The sequence below is a fragment of the Oculina patagonica genome, chromosome 3, assembly GCF_052425735.1.
Source record: "Oculina patagonica isolate OP01 chromosome 3, crgOcupat, whole genome shotgun sequence".
In the NCBI taxonomy this organism is placed as follows: domain Eukaryota; kingdom Metazoa; phylum Cnidaria; class Anthozoa; order Scleractinia; family Oculinidae; genus Oculina; species Oculina patagonica.
The window spans coordinates 317,216-336,331 of NC_135760.1; the positions used below are offsets into that span (position 1 = coordinate 317,216).

At 39.4% G+C, this 19,116-nt stretch overlaps 2 protein-coding genes across 2 annotated transcripts; both read right to left on the reverse strand.

Annotated features, from left to right (window-relative positions):
- Positions 1–682: 682 nt before the first annotated feature.
- On the reverse strand, positions 683–5,497 carry LOC144645523 (uncharacterized). Its single transcript, XM_078505100.1, has 3 exons — positions 5,456–5,497; positions 1,928–5,070; positions 683–1,625 (listed from the first exon to the last, which is right to left on the reverse strand). Exon 2 carries the CDS (start codon positions 5,056–5,058, stop codon positions 1,936–1,938), a length of 3,123 nt encoding a protein of 1,040 aa, XP_078361226.1. The 5' UTR covers positions 5,059–5,070; positions 5,456–5,497; the 3' UTR covers positions 683–1,625; positions 1,928–1,935.
- A 2,059-nt stretch (positions 5,498–7,556) lies between these two features.
- On the reverse strand, positions 7,557–18,352 carry LOC144645970 (serotransferrin-like). Its single transcript, XM_078505484.1, has 5 exons — positions 18,193–18,352; positions 13,860–14,072; positions 13,216–13,485; positions 12,284–12,514; positions 7,557–8,570 (listed from the first exon to the last, which is right to left on the reverse strand). The coding sequence occupies exons 1-5, from the start codon at positions 18,236–18,238 to the stop codon at positions 8,191–8,193; spliced, it is 1,140 nt and encodes a 379-aa protein (XP_078361610.1). The 5' UTR covers positions 18,239–18,352; the 3' UTR covers positions 7,557–8,190.
- Between the last annotated feature and the right edge of the window lie 764 nt (positions 18,353–19,116).

The following is a 19,116-nucleotide window of genomic DNA, read 5'->3' on the forward strand; positions in this document are numbered from 1 at the left end:
TTATTAATAGAGGTTCAATTGATCGGTTTCTGAGGTTGAGCGATTTGCCAAGACTGAGTTCTTCGTTGCGAGTCAACAAGTATTCAAGTAAGTAACGGAAAGACGAATAAGAACCGGCTTTGATAAGATCTAGATTGTCCATCAGTCCAAGTAAAGAGCCGGGAGCTCACAAGGCAAATTAAAAAGCGTGGAAAGATCTAAAATTGGACTGGTCTCTTTGTATTTTGTAGACAGTAGTTTAATTAATCTCTGCACATTTGAGCTGGGACAACAGCCTCCCTTTTAACGAGATAAAATGTTCTGACTAGCACGCTATCCAGTAAGAATCTCAAAGTTTTGCTTAATTTTGTCGATAATTTTGAAGGAGCTGTACTGTTTAAATTTCTTGTAAAGCCGACTTTCTGAAGAATGAAAATGATAAAGAGTCCTTATAAGAAAGAACAGATAAGATTACGAACTGCTGTTCACGAGAATATAGATGGTTTGGAATAGATGGTTAGGGAGATGGATGGAAAATGACCTCATAATATTACCTTGATAAACACGAAATGGTAGCTTTAAAACGCAATTTGCATTTTTTGGACTATGAAAACAAAAAGGCATACCACGACTAAGGAGAAACCAAATTGTACGTTATAATAAAGATTTCCTATCAGACAATAATTCAGCCAGCAGGGCTCGAAACTGCGCCAAAGTTTCATCCTTGTCGACTAAAAATTCTGGTTTAAGAATGTTTGTTGACAACAGGTTTTCGCAGGTAAGACATTTTTCTCGCCTTTATTTTGTTTTTGTCTTCACTATTCCAGTTTCTATTTTACAAGTGGGAAACTACCCCAGAAAACAGGTGAAGCACTTTACACCCTAATAGGTTTAGTCGGGAAAGAAAATATAAGAAGAACATATAAACATGTTCTCAGTTTAGTAAACCTTATTTACCCGTTTTTTGGTTATGCTGTAATCCCGTCCTACATCGCGTACTTTGTTAGTATTAGATAGAATGGTTATGTGAAGTACCATTCTACAGATTTAACCAAGCTACAGATTTAAGTCCACGCTGGACCCAAGCTCTGTCTACTGTTTTAGTCGGCTCGACGATTTAATTGCTGTAACAGATCCCAATCTCCTTACCACCAGCGAGTATTCCTCGGGTTTGCAGTGCCGTCCTGAGCTTTCCAACAGCTTTCCAAAAGTGTTGTCCCCAGCATGAAAACCTGTTATCACAATTTGAAAACATAGTGTTTTGCATTTTTTGACCACTCGACTCTCATGAAAATTTTGATCACGTTCAAAGTCGATGAGAGCGCATGAGAGTCCATGACAGTGCATGACAGTTTCAGGCCAAACGAGAGTCTTATTAACTCTCATCTGCGTATGGCCTGGGATTAATGCCCGTGGGCGTTACAAGAAAATTCGGCCCCGATTATTAGCAAGTCACATCGTGCGTTATATTTTAACCAACTCTAGCCGTAAAAAAAAAATTGTAATTATCCTCCAGTCTCACTACTCGAGATAAGTCAACAGTGTCTTTGCTACTTTACACTGTGTGTGAACAAGATTTTCTTAGCTCGTTCGAGTTCCTTGATTTTTTCTCTCTGTGAATCCACCATTGATAAGGTTCCTTCTTCCTGTAACACCAAAAAATAGACAAAACAGAATCTAACAAAACCGTCTTCAAATTGCCTAAACATTGCGCAACATTTTTTCCTTTCGTGCAAAAACTTTACAAACCTTACAAAATTAAAACAAAACGTAATAAAATTAAGATAAAATTAAATGTTTTGAAAAAAAAAATGATCCCAAAGAGATATGTAGACTCTAAATGGTACGAAAGAGTAATATTTTGCTTGTGTACTTGCTACATGTAATGAAATGACTGACCAGAATTATAACTTCTTTGCTATTTTATTTTTCGCTATTTTTAACTTACTTTCATTTTCAAAACATAAATGTCACGTTATCTCCAATCAGCATTAACGGCGCCCACTCAGAAACTTTAGTAAAGCCATTATCTCTCATCCACTTCATGGCCTCGTGAAGAGATTCACTGGCACTTTCCCCACTGATTAGGTGCTCGTAGAAACGACTGATCAACTGCTCTGTTGCACTGTCTTGTAGAGCCCACAATGCAACCAACACTGAGCGTGCACCGGATCCTAAGAACGCGCGAGCGATTCCAACAACTCCCTCGGCTCGAATTTGTCCACGGCCACTGTGACAACAGCTGAGTACTACCAGTTTAGCTCGCAGTTGAACTTGTGAAATGTCGGACATTTTCAATAGGTAGTCGTCTTCTTTTGGAATCCTAGTAGTAGAGCCTAAAGCAGGGGCGAGGGCAATTTCTCCTCTTTCAGCATTACCATGAGCAGCAAAATGTATCAGACTAACTGAATTGATCCTTTGAAGCACCGCCAGCTTCGTCGCGTGTTCTCCCAGTAAAGGCTGAACGCCCAGCATTCGTCCAATCATCTCGGCCTCCTTTCTTGCACCAGGCAATTGTGAAAAGGTCTTGAGAAGACCCTTAAAACGCACCTTACCAACCTTGGGATCACCCACTATCAGAGCACCAGTCTGACTGTGATAGTCTGCAGGACTGTCCTGAATGAACTTGAGAGTCGTCAGAGAAGGAACGATGCAGATCTTGAAAGTCTCTGATAAGTACCTCCCACTTTCATCACGTAAAGCTGGAAAAGGAACTCGGTACAATCCGCGATCAGGAACAATGATGATTTCAGGCTCCTCAAGTAAGTTGGACACAGGATCGATGAGCATTTTGTAGAGCAAATTTAGATTCAATTCAGGATCACACTCATTCTTTCCTTGTCGCAAAGCTGGGAGGCTCTCTTCCTGAGAAGAATCAGGTTTTGACTGAATGCCATTTAAAGATCGATCTTCGCAAACCTCCTCGGGTAAAATACCAAATCCTCGGAAACGTTTAGCCATGACAGCAAAAAATTCGTCCAAATTTGTAGCAGGCTGTGCTGTGGTATAAAGAGTGTTTTTATCGACCGTTTTTTCTCGAAAAGCAATGAATCCGCTTGTCTTGAGAATCCACCAAAACAGTTTTCGATCAATATAAGAAATGTATAAACAGGTACAATTACTTTCTTTCTTCATCACATTTTCAATGCCAATCCATGATTGCGGGTTAGCTGATATGTGTTTTTTAACAGAGTACTGAGTTGCCATCAAGTCTGCTAGTGCTCTAGCCCGTCCAAGCTCCACAACATAAAGAGCATTGTTTGGATTTCCAGTGTCACAAAATAATCTACAGAACCGCTGGTAGGGAAAAACATGCACGTCTGAAAAGGAAATCATAAATTGATCGTCGTCTTCGTTAAAACCTCGCAATTCTTCACATTTTTCAATACTTCGAAACAGACAGGAAAAAGCTTCCTGAGACTTTTCTTGTGATAACTTCGTCAATGTAAGAAAACAATAGCACTGAAACTCAATTTCACCGCATCTAATATGTTTACTTATTGGAAAAGCCTTCTCAAGATATTTTTCAGCCATGACATAATCACCATGAGATTGAAACACGGCTCCTAGGCATACGTAAGTTATTGATTCTCCTTGTCTGTCACCAATTTCCATTCTGATCGCAAGTGCTTTCTCGTAATATTCTTTAGCGTTGACAGTATCACCAAGGGATTGAAACAAACCTCCTAGTTTATGATAACAGGATGCTTCTCCTCCTCTGCAACCAATTTCAATTTGGATCGCGACTGCGTTATCAAGATATTGTTTACTCTTTCTATATTCTCCAAGACAACAAAACACACGTCCCAGGTCTCCGTAACTTAATGCTTCTCCTGCTCTGTCACCAATTTCAATTTGTATCGCGACTGCTTTATCAAGATATTCTTTAGCTTTGACATATTCACCAAGAGAGCGAAACATATTTCCTAGGTTTCCATAATCTGCGGCTTCACCCTTTCTGTCACCAATTTCCGTTGTGATCGCAAGTGCTTTCTCGTGATATTCTTTAGCTTTGACATATTCTCCAAGAGATTGAAACACAGTTCCTAGGTTTCCATAATCTGTGGCTTCTCCTTCTCTGTCACCAATTTCAGTTTTGATCGCAAGTGCTTTCTCGTGATATTCTCTAGCTTTGACATATTCACCAAGAGATTTAAACACAGTTCCTAGGTTTCCGTAATCTGCTGCTACTCCTGCTCTGTCATCAATCTCCATTCTGATGGCAAGTGCTTTCTCGTAATATTCTTTAGCTTTGATATATTCACCAAGAGAATTAAACACATTTCCTAGATTTCCATAATCTGTTGCTTCTCCCGCTCTATTACCAGTTTCAATCCTGATCGCAAGTGCTTTCTCGTGATATTCTTTCGCTTTGACATATTTTCCAAGAGATTGAAACAAAGCTCCTAGGTTTCCATAACTTGCTGCTATTCCTTCTCTGTCACTTGTTTCTATTTTTATCGCAAGTGCTTTCTCGTGATATTCTTCAGCTTTGACATATTCACCGAGAGATCGAAACACGGTTCCTAGGTTTCCATAACATGCTGCTACTCCTTTCCTATCACCCATTTCCGTTGTGATCGCAAGTGCTTTCTCGTGATATTCTTTAGCTTTGATATATTCACCGAGAGAGCGAAACACATTTCCTAGGATTCCATAAGCGATTGCTTCTTTTTTCTTGTCGCCAATTGCCCTCATGATAGTGATTCCTCTCTCAGAAAGTTCTTTTGCCTCAGCATACTTACTTTGTTTCCTGTATATCTGTGCCAGTTGTATGCTGAGAATCCCTTCCCGGACAGTGTCACCATACTCGCAAAAAATGGCGTGCAGTTTCCTGCCGTATTTTATTGCATTTGAGTTATCATGGATATGACAGTACGCCTTGAACATTGCGTTATAGATTCCTTCGTAAATTAATTTTCCAAATTGCTTTTCCTTACTTAGTCCTGTATTATTTAGCAAAACCAAGCTTTCGCTACATAACTCGATGGCTTTGTGAGCACAACCGGTGTTGAGGAGGAAAGTGGCAACAACAAAGCCAATCCCGATAGTTAGTATAATTTCCTCGATGCTGTTCATGGCACCTTAATTCTGAAAAATAGACAGAGTAATCGTTTTGAGTTATGCAGCATACCTTAATGCTTTTGAAACATTACGAAGAAGGACGGAGAGACTTGAAATAGGCAAGGTTGGGTAAATTAGCTTGCAAATCAGCCAATGCTCTTCTTTCATCTTTTGATCAAAAGGAAGAAATGGTAATCAAGAAGGCGCACTATTTATGAACTGTTGACGGTCAGCAAGGCACTGACTAATCACGATATTTTAATTTGCGATAATTGTTTTTATTAAATTCAAGGTGAGTCTGGTTTTGAGCTTTATGCACATATTTCTTGGGTGAAAAAAATTCACTACCCCATTTAGTTTAACTGGCAAAGATTCAATTTAAAAGACACAATACAGGGCAAGTTGTACTCACCACGCCAACGTTGAATTAAAGACGAAGATCTGCTTGTATTCGTTGCATAGAGTGAACTTTACTGTCGATTGAGTTTATTTTATGCTGCTCGCTTTGGAAAGTGAAAATACCGGATGTCCGTCAATCTTAAAATCAGCTGTTCCTCTGGGAAATCATGTGGCAAAAAGGAATACAGAATTTTCATTTTCTAAAAAACTGAAATTTTGAGACTTCTCGTGTTCTTAATCATGTATATAACAATTAGGATCATGACTGTGTCATGATGAGCAAACGCAATTTGGCATGAAAAGACGGGTAAATGCAGTTTTAAAAGTTTTTTCATGATTTAGAGACTTCTGGGCTGATTAAGCAAACAAAATTATTCTGCTCTCGCTTGTAGATTCAGATAAAGTTCAACAAAGTACTGTCTCGCTAAAAGAGAATACAAGCGGAAGATTATGTTTTGGTGGTATGACAAGGAAGAATCGAAGGAAGAAGTTAAAAGCGAAATTTGTAATTGTCACGAGCATTATTTTTGATAGAGCGGCGTCGAACAAAACATGAAAGTGTTACATCGAATCCCCCCAATTTGGGTGAGCTTTCTACGGATATATGTTTTTACAAAATGGTCAACGAGCTGCTCGAAGTTTTTTTAGCATTCTACTCTCCGACTGCACATGGTTTCTTTCAATGCAATACCATCATGTCCAGTCCTCCGCAGTTGGCATGACTGACACTTTTAGCGAATTTCTGTACTAAACAGAATAATTAGTATATACCATGGCCACTCAAGTGAATAGTGCTTTCGCGCGTGCTGATTGGTTAACTCGGAGGTGATTATCCACGACTACTCACCTCCACATCGGTGATTAATTTTTAATTAGTCCTTTTTAACTGTGACTCTGTGTTTAGATCCCTTAAAATGTTTGAAGTCCTATGGTGGGTTGATCAGGCCCCCCCGGGCTACTGCCATCTGTTCATACAAATGTTTATGACTTCGTTTTATACAAAAGCCAGTTAATGTTTAAAATGCACGAGCAAAAAACTAAATATTTTTTTGGGAAATTCCCTACGGTGAAACAAGGTAATACAGTACATGAACTAATAATGGAAAAAATATGGCAGCCCCTCTGCCTCCTTTGTCAGAGTAAGATAACGACTTTCAGCACGGCATTTTTATATCATTCTTGGTCAGATACAATTATGAACAGTACTATATCCTCACTGTCTACTTTTTAACACATCATGAAACTAAGTTATGGGAGAGAGATTCGCGGATTGTTGTGGAAAGAGGTAGACAGCGAGGATGGACATCGGGGTATGAGAAGTTGTCAACCAACACCAGGGGAGGAGGGTGGGGAGTAGCCTGCGTTGCAGACGAACAAAACCCCGGTATAGTCCGTCTGCGAATTAAAGCACAAAAGCTTGTTCCGCCCCCCCCCCCCCCCCGCGTGTTACCAGGGATTTCTATAATAACCTCTGATTGGCTTTTGAATAGGGCCGTTCTTTCGTGCGCCGTAATTGGTCAAGTAGATCTCGTAACATCATAGTTACGTTCGTCTGCAACGCGGGGAGAACCTTGATCCGTCGTCTCGGCGATCGACGCTGTGACACAGTGAAATCAAAACCACGCTGTCTATTCTACTCATACAGTAATGCATTCCTAGGGGACCGCGGAGTATTCAATTGGTTGTTTCACGATGCGTTAAGTAGTTATTTAGTGAGAATACTGACCGTCCAAACAGTATCTACACAGACTCAGTTCAATTTGTAAGGAAATGGCTGGTGGCACCCTAAGGTGGCAACTGGGGTTCGTCCTGGATAGAGCATTATTAAGGGACTCATTGGGTTGGCATTCCAGAACACCATGGATACTGAAAGTCGAGTTATATAGGCAATTAATTGTAGGTTGGTGAAGACAGTTTCAATTTTGTGCTTCTTGTCTGCGCATGCGTTTCTCAAGTCCTGAAATTTGCGCTCATGTTTGCGTCACTAAAGAAAACGAACAATCTTTGAGCTAGACCTGGCTAGGCTGATTGAAGACCAATTGTGCAACGACCCGAGCTCTGTACTGCCAGTCAATCATAAAATGATAAAATGAAAGACATAACGTACAACAAGATGAGTCAACTTTGTTTATTCTTTTCGAATGAAACAAAGAAAACTACATTTTTCTTTCAAAATGACACTTATTATTAATGACACTTTACCATTAGAGATGAACTTAACTTTGTTTATTCTTCTTCGAATGAAACAAAGGAAGCTACATTTTTTCTAAAAATAACATAAACAAACTTCCGTTTTGTTTATTCTTTCTCGAATGAAACAAAGAGAACTACATTTTTCTTTTAAAAATAACACTCATTTTCTTTACTGTCCGACAACATTAAACTTTGTTTATTCGTTTTCGAATGAAACAAACAAAACTGAATTTTTTGCTAAAAATGCAACTACCTTGGTTCATGTTGCCGTCCGATGCAAACTTAACTTTCTCTACTCGTTTTTGAATGATACAAAAAAAACTACATTTTTCTTTTAATACTGAGTAACACTTGGCTTCAGCGTGTGATATATTAGACTGACTTTGTTTATTCTTTTTCGAATGAAACAATAAAACTATTGTCTAACCTTAAGTATATGGGACTGAGCTTTTCAAGCAAAGAAAAAAAAAAACAATAACTACCAAATCTACAACTTTTTGGAGTAATTCACCACTGACAAGAGTGAACAACAAGCGCCGGTTTTCATTCAGTAATTCAGGACAGAACCAAAGCTACAAGCGAAAACACGACAGAAGCAAGGAAATAAGGCTTGTTATCTTTGCTTCCAGCGGTTGGCTTGACACAATCGTCTAAGGCCTCAATGTCATTCATGTAGTCCTCACCAAGCAACGTCTGGTAGGTCTTATCACTAACATCCACAAGCGCAACGGCGGAGTCCTTGAACAAGAGATCCTTTTTTTTACCATACTTTTGGGAGTCAAACAGTTTGAAGCCGCTGCCTGAATCGTTACCGTACTTTTTTGACGCTTGTATCAGGACTTGAACGTATTTCGCCCTGTTGCTGTTCCCTTTGCTGGTCATTACAGCGTGAGATGGAACTTTAGCCAGATTGCAGGTGACGTGTTGTCCAATTTCTAAAATAAAACAGAGAACACAGAGCTTTAAATTGAGAACAATTCAATCGACTCATGTATAATGATAAAGGCGTTGTAGGTGATGCTAAGTTTTTTAGACTTCTAAAAATTTCTCGACTATCTCTCTGAGCCAGGTTTCATGTAATTTTAAATACCGCTATACGTTTGTGTGGCGAGTCAGTCAGTTAGCCAGCCAGCCAGCCAGTCAGCCAGCCAGCCAGCCAGTCATGTCAGTCAGTCAGTCAATCAGTCAGTCAGTCAGTCAGTCAATCAGTCAGACAGTCAGTCAATCAGTCAGTCAGTCAGCCAGCCAGTCATGTCAGTCAGTCAGTCAGTCAGTCAGTCAGTCAGTCAGTCAGTCAGTCAGTCAGTCAGTCAGTCAGTCAGTCAGTCAGTCAGTCAGTCAGTCAGTCAGTCAGTCAGAAGCCAGATTCCAAAGACAAATTCATTAATGCAATATCCAGTACAAATATTCAAGATCAATTTGAGACCTTTAACTCAAAACATTTTGCTTCAATAGAGGAAGAAATTTCCCATTTTAACAACATTATGACGTTAACGGCTAATTTAAGTCTAAAAACGTCAAGAAAAACACACAAAAACAACAAGCAGAACAAGCCATGGTATGATTATACTTGTCGACAATTAAAGAAGCAATTACAAAATCTTGCTAAGAAAATTAGTCCGACAACCCAAAGACAATTGCGACAAGAGTATTTTGTTCTCAAAAAGAAATATAAAAAACAAGTTAAATTGGCGCATAAAGAGTACAAAAATCAACTTATGAATGAAATAACTGCATTGGATTCTAGACACAGTCAGGACGTCTGGAAACAAATCAACAAACTTAGGAAAAATAATACGGTTGAGGAAAAACCCCTCATCTCCCCAGAAGACTGGATACGACATTTCCAGGAGTTACTATGTGATAACCATGAATCTCGCGCCAATAATTATCCAACCGATGACGAAGAATCTCGCGAAGATAATAACCACACGAATAACATGGATGATACAGAAGTTCTGTCAGCTAATGACATTTTAGGAATACCTATCACATCGAAGGAAATACACGAACATATTTCCAAACTTAAAACAAAAAAAGTAAGTGGCGTGGATTCTATCTTAAATGAAATGATTAAACATGGAAGATATTATTTATTGCCTTCATTAGAAAAAATTTTCAACGATATACTTAACACCGGTAAATTTCCTACCGATTGGAATATTGGGGTGATAAGACCCATTTACAAAAAGAAGGGCGATAAACGCTCGCCAGCCAACTACAGGGGAATTACTATAACAAGTTGTTTTGGAAAATTATTCACCTCAATTTTACAATCAAGATTAAATAAATTCATCGAAACTCACAACATTCTCAACCCAGAACAATTTGGATTTAGACCAAATGCGAGAACAACCGATAGTCTTTTTATTTTGCAACAACTCATTCATAAGTACACTAAACAACATAAGAAGCTTTATGTTGGTTTTATTGATTATGAGAAAGCTTTTGATAGCGTATGGCAGTCTGGGTTGATTTATAAGTTGCAACGTTACGGTATCAAAGGCAAATTCCTAAATGTCATTAAGTCCATGTATTCTTCGATTAAGAGTTGTGTTCGCATAAATAAAAACACAACAACGGATCTGTTTTCATGCAATAAAGGCATAACGCAAGGTGATGGATTAAGTCCAGTTCTGTTTTCTTTGTTTATGAATGATTTACCAGATTACTTTAGCGTCAACAAATGCAAAGGGGTAGTATTAAACAATCAATTACTTAATTGCCTAATGTACGCAGATGATCTATTAGTATTAAGCGATTCTCCAGAAGGATTGCAACAATCACTTGACGTTATTCATAAGCACGCTCAAGAATGGAAGCTAAAAGTAAACACCAAAAAATCAAACATCATTGTATTTAGTGGTAACGGTCAGAACAAACACAAAAAAGATTTTAAATACGACAATGAAACTTTAAATATTGTCGACAAACAAGCATATCTAGGCATAGAAATGACATCTTCTGGTCGTTACACCTATGCAAGAGAAATAATTAGCAAAAAGGCTACCAAAGTTATTTCCATCATTAAACGATTTCTATCCAACATTGATTCATCAACAATTGTGATACGAAATAAACTTTTTGATGCTTTAGTTAAACCCAAACTTGTATGGTTGTGTATGGTTGTATGGTTGTGAAATATGGGGACCCGAACTTTTATCATACAGAACACATTTCGATAAAAGTACAATTGAACAAGTTCACATCCAGTTTTGCAAACAAGCATTAAATGTACCATGGTATGCAGAAAACGTAGCATGTAGAGCAGAACTAGGTCGATACCCTTTAGCAATAGACATTAAAGCATCTATCTTATGCTATTTTCAAAGATTAGAACATAAGATAACCAATCCCATATTAAATCATGCATTTCTTTACGCCAAAAAACATACTAAATCTGTTAGTTTATTAAATGATGATGAAGCATTAGGAATTCTCTCCGATAATGACACATCAGCCCCACAACTTTCAACGAATTCTTGCTCTAAAATTAAACATAGATTAAGAAAAAATTATTTCCAAAATTGGTCAAAGGTCCGAAATTGCGCGTCAGTTAGCTCTAGAGAAAAATTCACTCACAAAGAAGTTAAAAAAGATTACCAATTAGAAGAGTATCTCACTACAGTTAAAAATCCAGCGCATCGAATAAAAATAACTAAACTAAGATTAGGGGTACATTCCCTACGCATACAGACTGGAAAATATGAAAATGCAGGAGCATCCATACCAGTTGAAGAAAGAAAGTGCTTGGTATGTAAGGAAAACCACATAGAGGACGAACAGCATTTTTTAATGTATTGCAAAGGGTATAATGATATTAGAAAAGAGCTTCATTCAATCGTGTCACAAACTGATCCTCGCTTTGTAGATTTAACTGATCATGAAAAAATAAAGTACCTTCTTAAACTAGATAATTATGCTACCTCTAGAATCATAGCTAAATATATCTTCCTAATGTTTCAAAAAAGAAAAGAAGTTTTAAATTGAAAGTTATATCAATAAATAGTTGTATAAGTAATAGTCCAATAATTACCGTAATTTCATTGTTTGTTATTAAGTAATTTGTTAGCATAGTTGCTATAACACCTTTATTGTAACTAGACCAATACCTCCCTTTGGAGTGTAAGGCACAATAAAGATTTACTGTTACTGTTACTGTTACTGTTAGTCAGTCAGTCAGTCAGTCAGTCAGTCAGTCAGTCAGTCAGTCAATCAGTCAGTCAGTCAGTCAATCAGTCAGTCAGTCACTCAGTCACTCAGTCAGCCAGCCAGCCAGCCAGCCAGTCAGTCATGTCAGTCAGTCAGTCAGTCAGTCAATCAGTCAGTCAGTCAGTCAGTCAGTCAATCAGTCAGTCAGTCAGTCAGTCAGTCAGTCGAGTCGAGTCGAGTCAGTGAGTGAGTCAGTCAGTCAGTCATTCAGTCAGTCAGTCAGTCGAGTCAGTCAGTCAGTCAGTCAGTCAGTCACTCAGTCAGTCGATTCAGTCAGTCAGTCAGTCAGTCAGTCAGTCAGTCCGTCATTCAGTCAATCAGTCAGTCAGTCAGTCAGTCGAGTCAGTCAGTCAGTCAGTCAGTCAGTCAGTCAGTCGAGTCAGTCAGTCAGTCAGTCAGTCAGTACTAGTTTCAGACTGTGTGCTTTAATACGTACCTCCTCTTTTTCCATCTTTGCACAGGTATTGATAGTTTGTAACCGCTTTCTTGGCAGTGTCCTTTACTGTGGTGTGTTTAACAAACGCCACCACACCAACATCATCGTCCATGCATTGGAAGGCTCCACTATAATCAGAGTAGTTCCCCTTCTTTTTACATTCGCTTGGGCACAACGCACACAAGTTCTCGGGGTTATTTCCTTTGGGATCGTACTCTGGCAGTTTGACATCTGGTGTAAAAGATAAAAAATACAAACACAGAAATTATAACGAAGAAATACGACGAAGTTTTCGTATTCCAAATCAAGGGCCAGTGTAAGCCTCTTGGAGGCGGGGTGGGAGGGGGTAAGAGAGCCCATTCCTTTGTACAATTTACAATTATACAAGCACTAGTTCTACAGGCGAATAATCTGAAATACCGCTAATGATGGTTTAGCCAATCAAATTCACGGATTCAGAACAGACCGCGAAACGTTTCTATTGAATCATATAATGTTAGTACAATCTGGAGAACAAGGTAAACCAATTAAATTTCTGGAAAACGAGAGGGAGATAACAGCTTTAGTCCTGCAGATTTAGAGGTTTTTATATCTTAAAACAAAGTACAGCTTCTAATGTCAATTTCTTCCACAAGCCTGTAACGCCTATTACAAAGAAAACTATACTGACCATCTTAGGGTATATTAAACGTATATTAAAGCGGTAATAACCACCACCACCATCCCTCCCACCCATCCCGCGTGTGCGCTCTCTCTTGACCCCTCCTGTAATTGACCCATGGGCCTACATCTGTCTGCTAAGGAAATATCGAAACGAAATAGCTATCGTCACAATAAGTCGTCTATTGTAAGCTCGGTAACATGAATTATGAAAGTGAAAAGAAAATGAAAAACGTGAAACTACGAACGAAAATTCACCGCTTATGACTTACTCGGTACGCAGCTTTCCTTAAAATATTTGCCAGCTGATATGTATGGATTACAGCTCGAATCTTGTTTCATGTATCCAATGGACAACAGGGTTCCAATGGGCACAATCCAACCTGCGGTCTTCCCGGCTCCAGTGTGACATGTCTTCTTGCCTTTCAGTGTTTCGATTGTAATATCGCTGTTGCTCTTCTTCACAACTGCTACAGCATAGTAACTAATTGTCCCGTAACCATAATCTTCAGCGACCACGGGAACCATCTCGTACTTTTTACCTGAAATATTAAAAAAATAAAACAACGTCACAAACAACGAAAAAAATAACGTTGTTAGGCTTCTTTCCCAGCTTAGATGCCGTTATTTGACATGTCACACAACACTCCTATCGTAGCTACTGGCAGGGGAAAGCGTTGCGTGACAAAGTGATAGTCGTGGTAACATAAGGTTTCCCTGGAGAAAGAGCTTTTTTACCAATATTATTACCAATTTTACTACAGAAAAATTCACCCAGGTATAATTTACATAGATTGGTGACTGAGACACTTTTTGTGGTAGATCCTTTTTAGTAAAGGCGTTCTTTAAAAACGTAGTCTCTAGTTTAAAAAAATAAGATACGTTAATATTTCAAGTAATAATTGTTGAGCATTACCTGCAGTATTTATTTCTCCACCGTCCAGGGTTATCAGGTCAGCGTCTCCATTTTGGATTTTTTTCATGCACTCAATAGCATTGTCGGCCTGCACACAGGCTGGTGTGGAATCATTTGCAATTTTTTTCAACTCAGCTTTGAAATCAATGCATTTCTTTTGCTCTGCAGCAGACGTTGTGCACCATCTCATTTGGTAAGCGGCGTGCCCATGGCCTAACGATAAATAAACAAACATAAATAACAATATTCAAAGCGCCCTAGTGTCCTTAGTATAGTAAGCTAGCTAGAGAGACTTCCATCTTCTGCGCTATACTAGGGCATCCTTAGACTGTCACAGCCCTCTATTTTTTCGTATTTTTTTCGATCGTTTTCTGTAGAAGTGCTAGAGAACAGGATGCCAGCGCAAATCGGGAGGTGTGATGCGCTTCACTCGTTCCCTACCCCCTCTGTTTCGCGCTCGCCGTTTCCCTCGCGTTTTTTTTTGCGTTCAAATAGAGACGTTGTGAACAGTCTGGGGCATCCTTATTTCGTCCAATCTCTTCAATCTTTGACCTGAATCTCTTTAGTCCTTCAATGTCATATCTACGCTACAAAAAGGTTACATTATTCTATGGCTTTCCAATATAATCGAATCGAATCGCAAAGTCCAGATAGTGAGATTAATTCTCATGTTGGTTGGTTATCGAACTGAGCGAGGTTTTTAGCCGCGCTTAACAGTTTTCTCTCGCGAGTACAACAAAGAAGCTTGGAATTGCAACTTCCAAGCAAGGCATATTTGCGGAATTTGTGATATTGTGCTTTCTTGCTTGTTTCTCCGTGCCTTGTAAAGAGAAACCAAAAAAAGGTCCGCTCAGTAAGAATTTTAGTCATTAACTGGAAATGTCAGACAACCTATTCACACTGAGAAGTACATGTGTGGCTGAAGGTCTCTGACTTTGAAATAGTTCTCTAGCGCGCATGCCGCGAAAATAGGTTACCATAATATTAGAAAATAGGATTAGGGGAAGTATTTCTAAAGTTATGCGATTCAAGAAAAACTCGTCGCCAGATTCGTTCACGTACTCGTGAAGTCTTTGTTGAAAATCCGACGGGGTACATTTCGACAACACGCCTTTTGAATCAGTGTGCGAAATCCTAATTGCACAACTTATTAGCGAGATAGTTTTGCAGGTTCAGAAATACTTTAAAATAAAATTTAAATATTTGAGTGTTAAAATTCATTTCAAAGCATATTTGAGTGTTAAAATGCGTCATTCAAAAAAAATCAAAAAATACTTAAAATATTGTCACGCAATATCCGTAGTTCTGGCCATTTCCGGCCTTTCTTATTGGTCAAAGCTACTTGACCTACTTGGCAGATATTTACACTGGACATGTTGTTCTGATCGCGTTTGAACTTGGCCATATTTAAAGAATGTGACTGCATCAAATGTTACGATAACAAATGATAAACGCCATAGCGTTTGCTAAGCACGAAAGAAGCGTAGAAGACTGATAAGAGTCGTTCGAAGCGATAGCCGATGTGACTTTAGCTTCTTGAGTGCTTAGCAAGCCTCCCAAGTAACTCAATAGGGCATGTTACGGCGTTAACCATTTGTTTTATAGCACAACTTTTAGGCGATTCATTGCAGTTTCTTTGAGGTAAAAGTGCGTGCGCTCATTTAAACAAATGCGTGTAGTGCTCGCGTAAAAGCTGATGAAAACCTAAAAGAAAAAAACAACCAAAAAAAAACTTTTCAATTATTTCAGACGTGCCTTATGCCTAATAGTCTTTCAGCAATATGGAGAGATGGATTTTCTTACGTTTAGCTTTTCAAATGCACAGGAAAATCAAGAAAATATGTAAAAACTCATGAAGTAGTGGCACTTTCTAGTGCCATGTCGCATCAGATCAGTGCGCGCGCTCAGGTTGAAGGCATACGTCAGTGTACACCCATGGGCAAATAGTAGACGCTAAATTAACCAATCAGAACGAAACCAATCGGCTAAGAATATCTTTTATTTCCTTTCCAAAAAAGTGGTACTTCGTCTGTGCTAGACTAATATCATTAAAGACGTCATGTTGTCAAAAATCCTGTAAACTGAAAACTTCTCCAAAATGGCTAGTCATGAAAACTTCTCCAAAATTGCTAGTCATTGAAACTTGCAGCAAAAGAAAAACCGCTAAATTTACTTAGTAGTAAAAATAGTTTATACGAAAGCAGCTGTGCTCCAGAAATGAAAACCTATATTGACCCTTTCTGGCGAACTTCCGTCTAAGAGTAAGGCCCGGTTCAGACGCCGATCTTTTCATGAGCCGAACCTAATTCCTTGAATTAAGTACATGAAAAGATCGGCGTCTGAATCAAATTAGAACGGCTATTTCAATTTGGAACGGCTCACCCGTTCTTCCCGCCTGGCTTGGCCGAGAATTTCGCCTGTGGAATGCCTTTGAAACGGCTTTGATTCAGACGCCGTACTTTTCATGTACCGATCCGAATTCATAAATTATTATAATGTATTTTGACTGGTTTTATTGGAACTGTATTAGGAACGGCCTCGGAATGGCCAAAAAGTACGGCGTCTGAATCAAGAGGCGTACTTTTGTCAATTTGGGTCGGTCCAAATTCGAATTGAGTTCGGCTCATGAAAAGTACGGCGTCTGAACCGGGCCTAACTGAGGGCCAATTTCAAGATGCTATTGTCACTTGCTTGGCAAACGACACGAAACCAAAACACTATATTATTTTTCAGCTCTGTTATCAAATTTTTGGTCCAGGAATGTAAATCTATATTGAGCCTTTCTGGCAAACTTCCGCCTTTGAGTCACCAAGGGCGAATCTCAAGATGCTATTGTCACTTGCTTGGCAAACGACACGAAACCGTAACACTATATCATTTTTGGTATTCAGCTACTTTTAACTTTTCGAACTTCAAAATATTTCAGGTATGTCCCTGCCGATAACTTCTGTGGATATTGTTTGTCTCAACATTTCGTGTGTACTGGCAGTCAAAACCCATTTTTGCAGACCACAGAAACGAATTGTTCGCATTAACAAGGGATCCGTTCTACGACAAATCACCGCAAGTTCTTGGGGAACTGAAAAGTGGGAGGGGATCTCAGACCCTGGGAACGAGGTTGGGAGGATCTGGGGTAGAAAAAGATGAGCGGAAGTGAATGACCTATGTATAGAATATAGAGACCGGTTGTTCAAAGAGTGGATACTCTATCTGCTGGATAAGTCGCCATCCAGTGGTGTCGCTAAAATAAACTGCGCAATATAGTTGAGAGTTATTTAACCGGTGGAAAGCGACATCCATCCTTGATCCTTTAAACAATCGGGACCTATAGAATTATAGAAATTTTTGATGGGCAACACGGGACCCCATGCTCATTCCCCTTTTTTTGATCCCGCCAAATAAGTAAATGCAAACCTGAATGCTAAAGGAATCAGTAAATTTAATCAGTTTGAAGTTTAAATATAATTTGTTGTGTAATAAATAATAAGAAGTGTCTAGACTTATGCATAGTAATGTATAAACCAAGCCCATGTCGACAGCAAAACAGTCCAAACGAGCGTAAGGAAGCAAAACCGGCACGAAACCCCAAAATAAAAAGGCCCTGCTCAGTGAAAGGTTTCGAAGATTGCCATTTTTTCTCTGTTTTTAATAGCGACTTTCTCGAATTTGGTCGAGTTTTGTCCATTGTTGACTCACTCTAAGCTAAAGGGCATCCACATAATCTTTGAACCTCCATTTTAATTTCCTTATTTACACAGATAAGATAGGTTGCCAAGAAGTATACTGAGATGTTTCAGGCCGCTGTCGTTGTGTATTTGATAATAATGGCCACAATTCGTGAGCGTTTCAGCACAAAGTCACGCAACAGTAGTCACCGCTGAAAGGGTGTGCCACGCCGAAAGCGGCCGATATGGACAAAATAGATTCGAGTCGATAGCTATTTAGAATGAAGACAATCTGACTTCAGGCTAAACGGCAGCCCTAAAACATCGCTAGTCACAACCGAACAAATCAAGGACACGCGATTTGTTATATTTGTTAACCCGGGAGCGCAAACATTGTGAAGCCTTATATGCAAATCTGCAAAAATGAAGGTCTTACGTAACTAAGAAACTTTGATTTAAACATGTTGCTGGGTTTATAAAGCCTTGAATAAGACAACAGTGTAGGTGCATTGATCTTTGCTGCATGTACATAATATTCTTTCTCAAATGACCGCGGATTTAAGCCGTATCGCATTGATCTTCGATATTCATTCAAGAAAGCGAGGTATGCAAACATATGTACACTATAGTTAAAAGCCACTTCGTTTATCATTTAAAAATCGACTTACCAAACAGAAACACAAGAGTGCCGAGTAGAGACAGCGATGCGAACATGTTGAACACGCTGGAGGAAAGATCGACCGGGTGTGATGCGATATCAATCTGCGAAGGTGTTAAAATGTGACGCACGACTAAGTGTTAATTTGCTTTTCTAAATTTAATACGCATGCATTACTATTGTGTTTTACATTCCACGATGACGAAGCAACGTCCAGCGGAAACAAAGCGAATACAAAGGAGGTTTGTTTTTATAAAGCCGCCGGGGGGAAATGATGATTGCGCAACCTTTCTTTGCGCGCGCTACAAAATCTGCACGGTACGCCAAATTTTTTATCATTTTTGGCACCGTGTCCATGCAAACCATTTCGGCCACACAACCCATTTACATGACCAAAAACAAAAGCAGGTTTTTCTCCTGCTGGGCCGGGCACGGTTCAAATTTTAATACCGGCACCCGGCCCATCTAGATCTTTTCCAACCGCCTTTCCCCCCCGGGAAATGGCAGTCAAACGTTTTGCTGTGATCATTTAGGTACGGGGTTTTTAGTGCAAAACGTGCCTTCAGCAAGGACGGCGTTGTCGGCGATTCAACATGTCTGAAAGAAGTTTGTGGAATCAGAAGAGGACAGAAAAACAATTGGCTCTTTGGGGTTTTTCACATCACGATTAATTTTTTGAGGGCAGGAGCTTTTGCTTCAACGATTCGCTTCCTTGGTGGCATTCTCTGTCCCCAGAGCTTCTCGTTTTTGTTCGCCGACCACGTGACTAAAGAAACAATAGCTCTAGGGGCTACCACTGTGCAGTGGCCAAGGGGGTAGAGCCCCACCCTCCTTGTTTTCTTTTCCTCGCTCGCCTGCGTTTTTCGCCCTGCTTTCTCCCCCAACTACCGAGAGCGTGGAACAGGCTAGTGAATCACGTGTGCGCGAACCCGGA